At 37.7% G+C, this 10,198-nt stretch overlaps 1 protein-coding gene across 1 annotated transcript; it reads left to right on the forward strand.

Moving 5' to 3' along the window:
• The first annotated feature begins 142 nt into the window (after positions 1-142).
• mis18bp1 (MIS18 binding protein 1) lies at positions 143-6,404 on the forward strand. Its single transcript, XM_054613722.1, is given in 17 exon segments — positions 143-1,069; positions 1,168-1,305; positions 1,455-1,759; positions 2,003-2,076; positions 2,268-2,389; positions 2,504-2,594; positions 2,742-2,794; positions 2,797-2,862; positions 3,005-3,165; positions 3,292-3,358; positions 3,442-4,171; positions 4,255-4,442; positions 5,161-5,294; positions 5,388-5,527; positions 5,602-5,689; positions 5,794-5,848; positions 6,150-6,404. Coding segments are annotated over 17 exon segments (3,336 nt in total). The 5' UTR covers positions 143-246; the 3' UTR covers positions 6,251-6,404.
• Positions 6,405-10,198: the final 3,794 nt, after the last annotated feature.

Below are 10,198 nucleotides of genomic sequence, written 5' to 3' on the forward strand. Positions count from 1 at the left end.
TTAAATCAGTTATTAATGAGCTAAGCTCCATATCTTTTGTTTCCCAGTTAAAATGTGTTTACAAAAATATTAATTAACATTTCCCTTCCGCGTCGTGTGAAAGGGTCAAGTACTGTCCGGAAGTGACGTGTTTGTTTTGGCGCTACGTCACAGGGTTCTATCCAAACGCGGCGAGGATGCGGAATTTGAAATTTGCGGGCTAGCTGCTAGCTGCTAGCATAGCGTTTTTCTTTTCTCCTATGAACCATGGCGTCGTATCATCATTTATTACAACACACAACACCGCGGTATGAATCTCCTGCCAAGGTGTTCGCCAAGCTGAAGTCTAAAGTGCAGAGAGAAGGGGAGACTTTAACAGGCAGTGGTCCGCTGTGTGGCGTGAGACACACGCATGGAGCTGTGTTTGAGTCACCGAGGGGGAGAGCAGAGAGCACCTGGATGACCGATGAGCTCAGGGAGACTCGGAGGTCTGGTTCGTATCGCAATGAAGCGCAGGCCTTGACTCTGTCGCCTATATCTAGTCCTCAGAAAACCCACGGGTATACAAACATCAGCAAACATGTGGAGGAAATGGCTTCTGGATGCACACCAAGAAAGAGAGCTTTCCTAGAGTCAACAGCGGTGTCAAGACACTCTTTGGTCAGCAGACAGCAGATCCCCACGGAGTCACCTCAGATCAGGGACTCTGGTGGCTTCAAGGTGATCAGCCGGACTCCAGTGAAGGTCCAGCCCGTGGAAAGTGACTATGAAGGCGGTGTGTTTGTGGAGGGGTGTGCTCCTCTTGACAAACTGCAGTCTCCAGCCTTTATGTTCTCCCCCATGAGGAAGAGGTTAAAGAGAACATGGGAGCCGCAGGGGTTTAACAAAGTCACCAGCAGTACAAAGATGGTCAGCAATGAATCCATAAGTCAGCCACAAGAAAGGAAAACCTCCAGTGCTTTCTGTGAGGATAACAGCAGGTGCACTGAGGGTTTGGGTACTGTTAGAGGATTATCTGCCGACCCATCAGAGGAGAACCGATTCACCCATGAACCTGTGTTCCCATCACCAAGAGCCACCGCCATGAAACGTGAGATAGTATTCCTGTTTTATTCTAAGTGAAACTCTTTCTTATGGTCATCATTAATGGGAACTAATTGACTGATTCCTCTTTGCTGTTTTGAACAGGTTGTTATGTTCCTATGGAAAGATTTCCTCCAATGTCTCCAGCTAAGATGTTTGCTTTAATGAAGAACAGGGGAAATAAAACCAAGCAGCAGGAAGTTAATAAAGTCAGCAGCAGCACAAGGGATCTCTTTGATACAAGTGAGTATGTTATGGAGTTGAAATACACAGGAAAGCTAAATGTTTTAACTGTGCTTGTATGTAGATATTGTTTCAGTTTAGGTTTTTCTACGTCATGTTTTTATGTCGCTTAGTTTTGTTTAGGTTTTCATCTACTTTCTTCTCCATAGGTAAATTCCCTGAGTCTGGAGACACATCACCTCGCTCCACAGTTCACAACATGGGTGAGATGGAGGACATTGCTTTTAGCGGTGTTCCAGAGAGTGTGGCTCGTATCAATGGGTCCAGAGTAGAGTCAGCTGACAGCCAATCAGATTCAGATCCATCTGAGGATGTCCTGAGCCCTGCTGTGTCTCCACAACCTGTTTTGCTCGAAGACCCACTTGTACTCAATACGCCACGGATTTCCATACCAAAAAAGCAAGAGGCTGTGTTCAAGCGAAAGCAGTGGCCCCAGAAAACAAAATTCCCAAGTGTGAGTAGAAACTTATTTAAAGATGAATACCTCTTAAATGCAAGAGGTATTAGAGTGTGGTATTAGGTAAAATAAGAGTATTTTATGTTGATTTATCATACAAAATCAGAACACTAATTAATTGTTTGGATTTACAGGTACATATTTGATCTAATGGGAAATTGAAATCAATTACAGTTGTCTTCTATATGATACTTTTGTCTGTTGTTCCTAATTGGGCTTGTGTATTTTCCTATTTGGCAGGAGAGTGTGATTTATCTCAAAAAGTGGTTCCTAAGGAAGAATCACAAGGGCCTGTTTGTTGATGGAATCCACCGGTAAGTGTTTCTTGAGGGATCATGAAATAAAATAATGCGTTCGAAGTTCATTATAACAGATTGCTTACTCAGCTACGGTCCTCTGAGACAGACGTGTCCATGCTTTAGGTTTAATCCCCTTAAGTTTTTGGGGTGGTTTAATGCAAACACTGTTTTTTTTTGTTTTTTTTTTACTTGTTTCTTCAACCCAGGGAAGAAAACATACCTTGGAACAGTAACATCATTGTGGACAGGGTTTCTAATAATGTGGTGAAGACTGTCTCCGGCAGGGTTTACATCTTGGTTGATAAGATGAAAATGAGTGTTGACTCTGGTAAGAAAGATTATGTGTTGGTAGATATTTACCAATGAGAACATAAACGTATGTTAATGTGAATACTGTGTGGATTAATATTATTTTCATGTACCTCTCACTTATTACCTGCAGGGTTACCCAAGTGGCTTTTGAAGAAGTTTGCTAATGGGTTTCCTCCAGACTGGGAGGCCCTTTATGAGAAATCTCTGTCAGAGTCAAGAGAGTAAGAATGCTAATACTGTTCTGTTTGTGCTGTTACAGATACAAGATTGTTTTGTCTAGTGCTGGGAATGTTGAATAATTTAAAGCATGGATGAAAATCATATTCACAGCTTTGTTTTTTTAAGAGCTGACATTTTTTGTGTGGCAGAGACCCCAGCAGAGAAACGGAGAGGAACAGTGAGGGGAGAAGTGTCATGTCGAAGAAAAATCTGAGGCATCCTCCATCATCGGCACGGTGAAGCGTCACAGGCAAAAATCTTTGAAAACCCGTGAGTACAAATGAAATGCTTTAGCTAACAGCCTAGCAAATAAACACAAAATATAGCTGAGGTTAAATGGAATGTTATCAGTTTTGCATTATTTGCAAATTTTGGTTGTATTGAAATACACTTCTTCTCTCTCCTTCTCCAGCTGATTCCCGTCTTCTTGCCTCCCCGTCTCGTCCAAACGTGTCCCGAAGTGGTCGTTTGATCAAGCCACCTTTGGAGTACTGGAAAGGAGGGAGAGTCATTGTGGATGCACACATGAATGTTACCATCCATGAATGTTATGATACATCCATCTGCATCCCTGTAAGCACCCAAAGTTGAGCTCATGAGTTGCATAATAATCTAGGCTATCTATTTGTTTGACTATGTACAAACAACAGATATTTCGGATCAATGTGACCTTGTTTAATTTTCTGTATCTCACTGGAGGTCTCTTCAACGGGGTCTACAAGGGCGTCACAGAAACCTGCGCGTGTGTTCCTGCCATGCAGTGAAGGTAAAAATAGTTTCGCCGTAGTCTTAGTATTGTGAAATAAGATACGAGTTGCATGCAGACAAACTGTCTTCTGTGTTTTCCAGACCGTCGGCAATGTGAATCCGCCAGCAACGTAGAGGCATCAGTACCACTGAGGAGGGTCAAGGCTCCATTCCGCAAACGCAATAGCGCCAAAATTCAGACTGAAAAGAAGCCCTCTTATTCAACTGAACCTCCTTTGAAGACACTTAGCAGCCCTGAGGAGTGGTCTGGCAGACAAACAAGGTCCAGCCAAAGGCTTACAGCTAGAGAGAAAACATTGTGTGTGGACACTTTCCCTCAAACGGAAAGGGAACCCGAAAAGTCCTCAACACAGAGGTCGAAAAAACAGTCACATAACACCACAAGGCATTCAGTGAGAGTCTTGGCTAGCAAGCGGGCTGTCCAAGCACCCCCAGAATCTGTTAATGATTATAGAACATCAGCATCTTCAGACGATGGGGTCAGTGGGAGAAAGAAGTCGGGGAAAGAAGTGCCCAGAAAGGGAGGCGGAAAAGTTGTTAACAAGTCAAGGCCAAGCTACATGTTTCCATCAAGTGATTCCTCAAAGTCCTCTGATGATGAGATTGAGAAGGAACTGGGGAAGAGAACCAGAGTAACAACAAAAAAACATAAACAGAGCAAATGCACCAAGTCATCATCACCAACAAAGCCTTTGACTAGGTTGACACAGTCCAGCAAGAAAAAAAACACAGCAAACAAAGGCAACGCACCAATTCCACAAGAGCAAGATGCCGACGAGTGGACAGAGGCGGAGCTTGTGAAGCTACAAGAGTAAGTTTTGTAAACCTACTGAATGAGAAAGTATCATAACCTCATGGCCCATTGGTGTTTATGTGCGTGTTTGTGTTTTCCAGGGCTGTGTCCTACTATCCTAAGCACATGGCAGGTTACTGGGCAAAGGTGGCGAGGATGGTTGGGACACGTTCTGCAGAAGAGTGCCACTTCCAGCACACATCCCAGAGAACCTCCCAGACTCCTGCTAAGAGAGCCAAGAAACCCAACAAACCCAAAAAGGAGAAGATTGAAGCACCAAAAGTTCCAGGTAGAGAAGGCTTTTAGTTTGGGATGTAATTTCACTCTTTCTAAATCCCCCCCCAGATTTGATTCAGTTGACATTGCTTGAGGAAATTTTATCAAGTCAAGGGGGGTTAGCCAATTGTGGGTTGTATTTATTCAATCACACAATTCATCAGTGGTCGTTGCAGACAAATCTTCACTCTGCTTAGTGCACCTTTCTAGTTTATTTATGTAATTACTTTTGAAATGTAATTTACTGTCATGGGAAGTACATTATTTTATATATGTCAATTTAAGTAATGTCTTTTCAGTTTTTTTTAATCCAACAATTTTTTTATTTTAATAATGTTTGTAAACATACTTGTGGATTGTAAAATTTGTAAACTTCCATGTTTATTTGTGCGTAATATTAAGGAAAGGGTTTGGCCCATACATATGATATTGAGAAGAAATGCAAAATAGCAGGAACTCCTTAAAAACAACCCAAACAACAGTCTGAAGACTAAATTTAGTTTGAAACTATACTTTTCTCTGACAGATGTAATCTTTACTTATGTTTTGTTACTGTGGTTCTATTGTATTGTATTGCATTATATTGTAGTAAGTTGGGTAGTTATTTTTCTTTTTGTGTTTTGTTAATAGTGCTTTTTTTTACTTAAACTAGAATGATCTAAATGTTATTGTTTTAGTAAATGAGAGGACATGGTTAAATGCAGAGATTTGACAAGCTGTAATCTTTGCAGATCATCCGGTGATATCTGCCCGAGTGGGAACCTTAAAGAGAAAGCAGCAGGTGCGTCAGTTCCTGGATGCCATGCCCCGTGAAGATGTCGAGGACGTATTCAGCTCTGCGTACATGCAGAATAGACGCTTTGAGGTTTGTTTCTTTCTGTTCTTTCAAAAAAGTAGAGAATTTGTGATTATGACACCACACAAAATGATACCGAGCTGTTCCCTTTTTGATGCATAGATGCCATCCATGTGTCCGAGTGACCACGACTTCACATTGTCAGAAATGGAGCCACGGACACCTATGACGTCAGGTTTCCCCGAAGTGAAGACTCCTCAGTGTCTGCATATCACTCCTGGCATGATGGGTTCTCCAAACAGGTGACTTCTGCGTTCTAGCTTGTAAGAAGTCATCTCAGTACAATAACTAACTTACCTCTGTCTTGATTTCAAAGGAACAATGATGACAAGTACGTCTATCAACTCCAGAAGAGGATGAGAAAAAATCAGTTTAACGTCTGCAAACAGGCCCCTTCTTCAAAGGTACTTATTTATAGGTATTCATTACTGAGATTCCTCTTATCTTGAAGCATGTGGATTACATTTTTTATTTGAGAAATATTTATTTCCTCCTTTGTTTTTTTCAGAGCTTCACACCCACGCCGTCCGTTAAACGAACAATGAGACGATGTGGTAACACAGGTAGGATTTCTTAGAAATGTGCAGGAGAGGGACAAAATAACAGAAACACTACACAATACAAACAAAACCACTACATCTAATACTAATTTGAAGTTTATAATGCTTGTTTTTTTATAAACCAGGAACAGTTGTCTAACTTGATGTCTATTATTAAGGCTGTAGTTATTTAACATGTGAAGGAGTTCTCTTTTTCTGTCCCCCATTGTATGTAGTTGTGTTTAGAAGTATTTTAAAGTAAGATTCTCAGAAATGATTGAACACATTTCAAAAGCTGTGCATTTCTTTCCCTTTTTTCTGCTAGAAAATGACACCTTTCTCGTTTGGGAGATGTTCCCAGGAAACGCTGGTGTGCTGTCTGAGAGCGAAGAAGAAGAAGATTTTTACTTCTCAGACAACGACTGATTAGAGTTGAAACGTTCTATCATTTAAGAAAAAAAATGTAAAATTGTTTGCAATAACTAAAATCAATACAGTGCGTATCTGTAAATATAGTTTTTCTTTAAAGCCATAGTCCCAAGACTCAGTTGCTACTATTCTTTTAATAAACATTCTTAAATTGGTAGTGTAGTTATGTTTTTTTTTGTGTATATTAAATATTTTAAAAAGAAATATCTATGGAAATGGTTCCCAACCTTCCTGGCATGTGACCACTCAAAATGAAGCAATATCTTCTAATAAACTAAATTTAAATTAAACTTCTAATTTCTGAAATTCCCTCTGATAAGATGAACCCCATAAAAATCACCTCCAAATTGTCCCTTTATATAAGTGTTAATAAGTACACAGTACAAGTACATTCTGAAAGCTTTCACAAAAAATGAACAATACATTTACAAATCATAGGGCGGAAAGTCTGATGATTTATGCCATACAATATTATTACTTTTTTATGAAATTATACTATGACAAAACATGACAAATTAGAAGTAAACTTAAAAAAACCCAACAAGACCATACTACACAGAACCTTCTTCTAAAGGGACGGATCCCAGACATTTCCGCAAGATTTAAATTTAGTCAAAAGCTCAGCAGGGTGGGTGGAGATCCATAGCTGGGATTCAATAGTGGGTTGGCTGGGATGCTGGACAGAGGCATAGCAAAAGATCTGAGGCTGGTGGCCTGGTCGCTGGACAGACGAACAGCTTTTCAGATGGGCAGTCTTGATATCAGGATCAATGGCTGGCACCAGCTCAGGCCTGGACATTGGCAACTGGAGCACAGGACCAGATTCGGGAAACAATTTTTTTTTTTTAACTTTTTTCAATATGATATTGAAATTTGATTTTAAAATGTTATTTTGTACTTGCTATGCATTCTTTACGCCGTCTTACGATGCACCTTTTTCTTTTACATACGATACAATTAGTGTTTTTCAACATGCTGTCCTATAACTGACATGCTAATATAATTTATTTTAATTTGACCTGTTGGAGAAGTATTTTCTTTCGACATACTGTAGTATTACTTTTTATTACTTTTTTTTAGATCTACTATACTGTGATTTTCTTTATTGACATATTATACTATGACAACGTATTACTTATTTCGACATGCTTTAGTATCATTTTTTTGCAATGCTACACTATGACTGTTTTTCCAACATACTATACTATGACTTTTATGAGCTTTTTTATTACTTTTTTTCAACATGCTAAAGTACTACTTTTTTGTCACACTGTACTATGACCTCTTTATTACTGTTCTCAACATACTATAGTGTGACTTGTTTATAACTTTTTCCCACATACTTTTTTTAACAGGGTTTAGCAAGACTTTTTTTCAACATGCTAAAGTATGACTTTTTTTGTCATGCTATGGTATGACTTTTTGATATTTATTTGGACATACTATACTATGATTTTTGTCTTTTGTTTATAGTTCTACTTGTTTGTCAGACATGACCTCTTTATTACCGTTTTCAACATACTATAGTGACCTTTTTATAACATTTTCCGACATACTATGACTTTCTTGAAATGCTCTAGAATAACTTAATTTCAACATACTATGACTTTTTTGACATGCTTTTTTATGACTTTTACGGAACATAATATAGTCTGACCTTTTTGTCATACTATACTGTGATTTATTTTCGACATACTATCCAATGACTTTTTTTGGCACGCTTCAGTAAAACTTTTTTCAACATGCCAAAGTATGATTTTTTTGTCATACTATACTATGACTTTTTTTGACTTGCTATACCATTTCTTTTTTTTGACTAAATATACCTTGACTTTTTATTACTTTTTAAAACATTTTACAGTACTACTTTTTTGTCACACTATACTATGACCTCTTTATTTCTGTTTTCCATATTCTATAGTATGACATTTTTATTACTTTTTCTGACTCACTATACTATGACTTTTTTCGACATGCTATACTATGACTTTTTTAATGACTTTTTTCAACTTGCTATACTGTCTTTTTTATGACTTTTTTCGACATACTATACTATGACTTTTTTATGACTTTTTTTGACATGCTACTCTGTGACTTTTTTCGACATGCTATACTATGACTTTTTTCAACATGCTATACTATGTCTTTATCGACATGCTATACTATGACTTTTTTATGACTTTTTTGAACATGCATTACATTACTCAGCGTCATTTAGCAGACGCTTTTATCCAAAGCGATTTACAGGAAGTGTATTCAACATAGGTATTCAAGAAAACTACTAGTCACCAGAAGTCATAAGTGCATCTCCTTTCTTAAACAAGCATCTTAAAGCATAAACCAGAGCAAAAGTATAGTGCAGAGGCAAATTACTACGAAAACAATAATTGCAACAGACTAATACGAATATAGTAAGTGCTACAAACTACTACGAATAGGATAAGTGCAGTAAACGAATACGAATTCAATAAGTGCAGCGAACTGATACGAATACAGTAAGTGCAACAACTAATACGAATGCAATAAGTGCTACGAGGAAGGCTCAGGGTAGTGCTTCTTGAAGAGGTGAGTTTTCAGCCTGCGCCTAAAGATGGGCAGCGACTCTGCTGTCCTGACGTCAGTGGGGAGTTCATTCCACCACTGAGGGGCCAGGACAGAAAAAAGCTGTGACCGGGTGGATCGGCCGCAGGGACGAGCCGCTAGGGACCTCTGACTTTTTTAACATGCGATGCTATACTATGACCTTTTTCGACATGCTATACTGTGACTTTTTTATGACTTTTTTCGACATGCTATACTTTGACTTTTTTCGACATGCTATTCCATGACTTTTTTCGACATGCTATACTTTCGAGATGCTATACTGTGACCTTTTTCGACATGCTATACTATGACTTTTTTCGACATGCTATACTGTGACTTTTTTGTGACTTTTTTTTTCGACATGCTATACTATGACTTTTTTACATGCTATACTTGACTTTTTTCAACATGCTATACCATGACTTTTTTCGACATGCTATACTTTCGAGATGCTATACTGTGACTTTTTTATGACTTTTTTCAACATGCTATACTATGTCTTTTTTCGACATGCTATACTATGTCTTTTTTATGTCTTTTTTATGACTTTTTTCAACATGCTATACTATGACTTTTATCGACGTGCTATACTATGACTTTTTTATGACTTTTTTCGACTTTATTCGACATTCTATACTATGACTTTTTTATGACTTTCATCGACATGCTATACTGTGACTTTTTTCAACTTGCTATACTATGTCTTTTTTATGACTTTTTTAGACATGCTAGACTGTGACTTTTTTATGACTTTCATCGACATGCTATACTATGACTTTTTTCAACTTGCTATACTATGTCTTTTTTATCACTTTTTTAGACATGCTAGACTGACTTTTTTTTATACTATGACTTTTTTTTTTTAAACATACTATACTATGACTTTTTTATGACTTATTTCGACATGCTATACTATGACTTTTTTCGACATGCTATACTATGACTTTTTTATGACTTTTTTCGACATGCTATACTATGACTTTTTTATGACTTTTTTCGACATGCTATACCATGACTTTTTTCGACATGCTATTCCATGACTTTTTTCGACATACTATATTATGACTTTTATCGACGACTGCTAAGACTTTTTTATCACTTTTTTCGACATACTATGACTTTTTTAAGACTTTTTTTTCGACATACTATATTATGACTTTTATCGACCTGCTATACTATGACTTTTTTCGACATGCTATTCCATGACTTTTTTATGACTTTTTTTTTCACATACAATAGTATGACTTTTTTTTATTTTTTTCGACATACTATACTATGACTTTTTATGACATACTATACTATTACTTTTCTCGACATACTATATTATGACTTTTTTAACTTTTCTCGACATACAATAATATG

Source organism: Anoplopoma fimbria, chromosome 15 (assembly GCF_027596085.1).
Source record: "Anoplopoma fimbria isolate UVic2021 breed Golden Eagle Sablefish chromosome 15, Afim_UVic_2022, whole genome shotgun sequence".
Lineage (NCBI taxonomy): Eukaryota > Metazoa > Chordata > Actinopteri > Perciformes > Anoplopomatidae > Anoplopoma > Anoplopoma fimbria.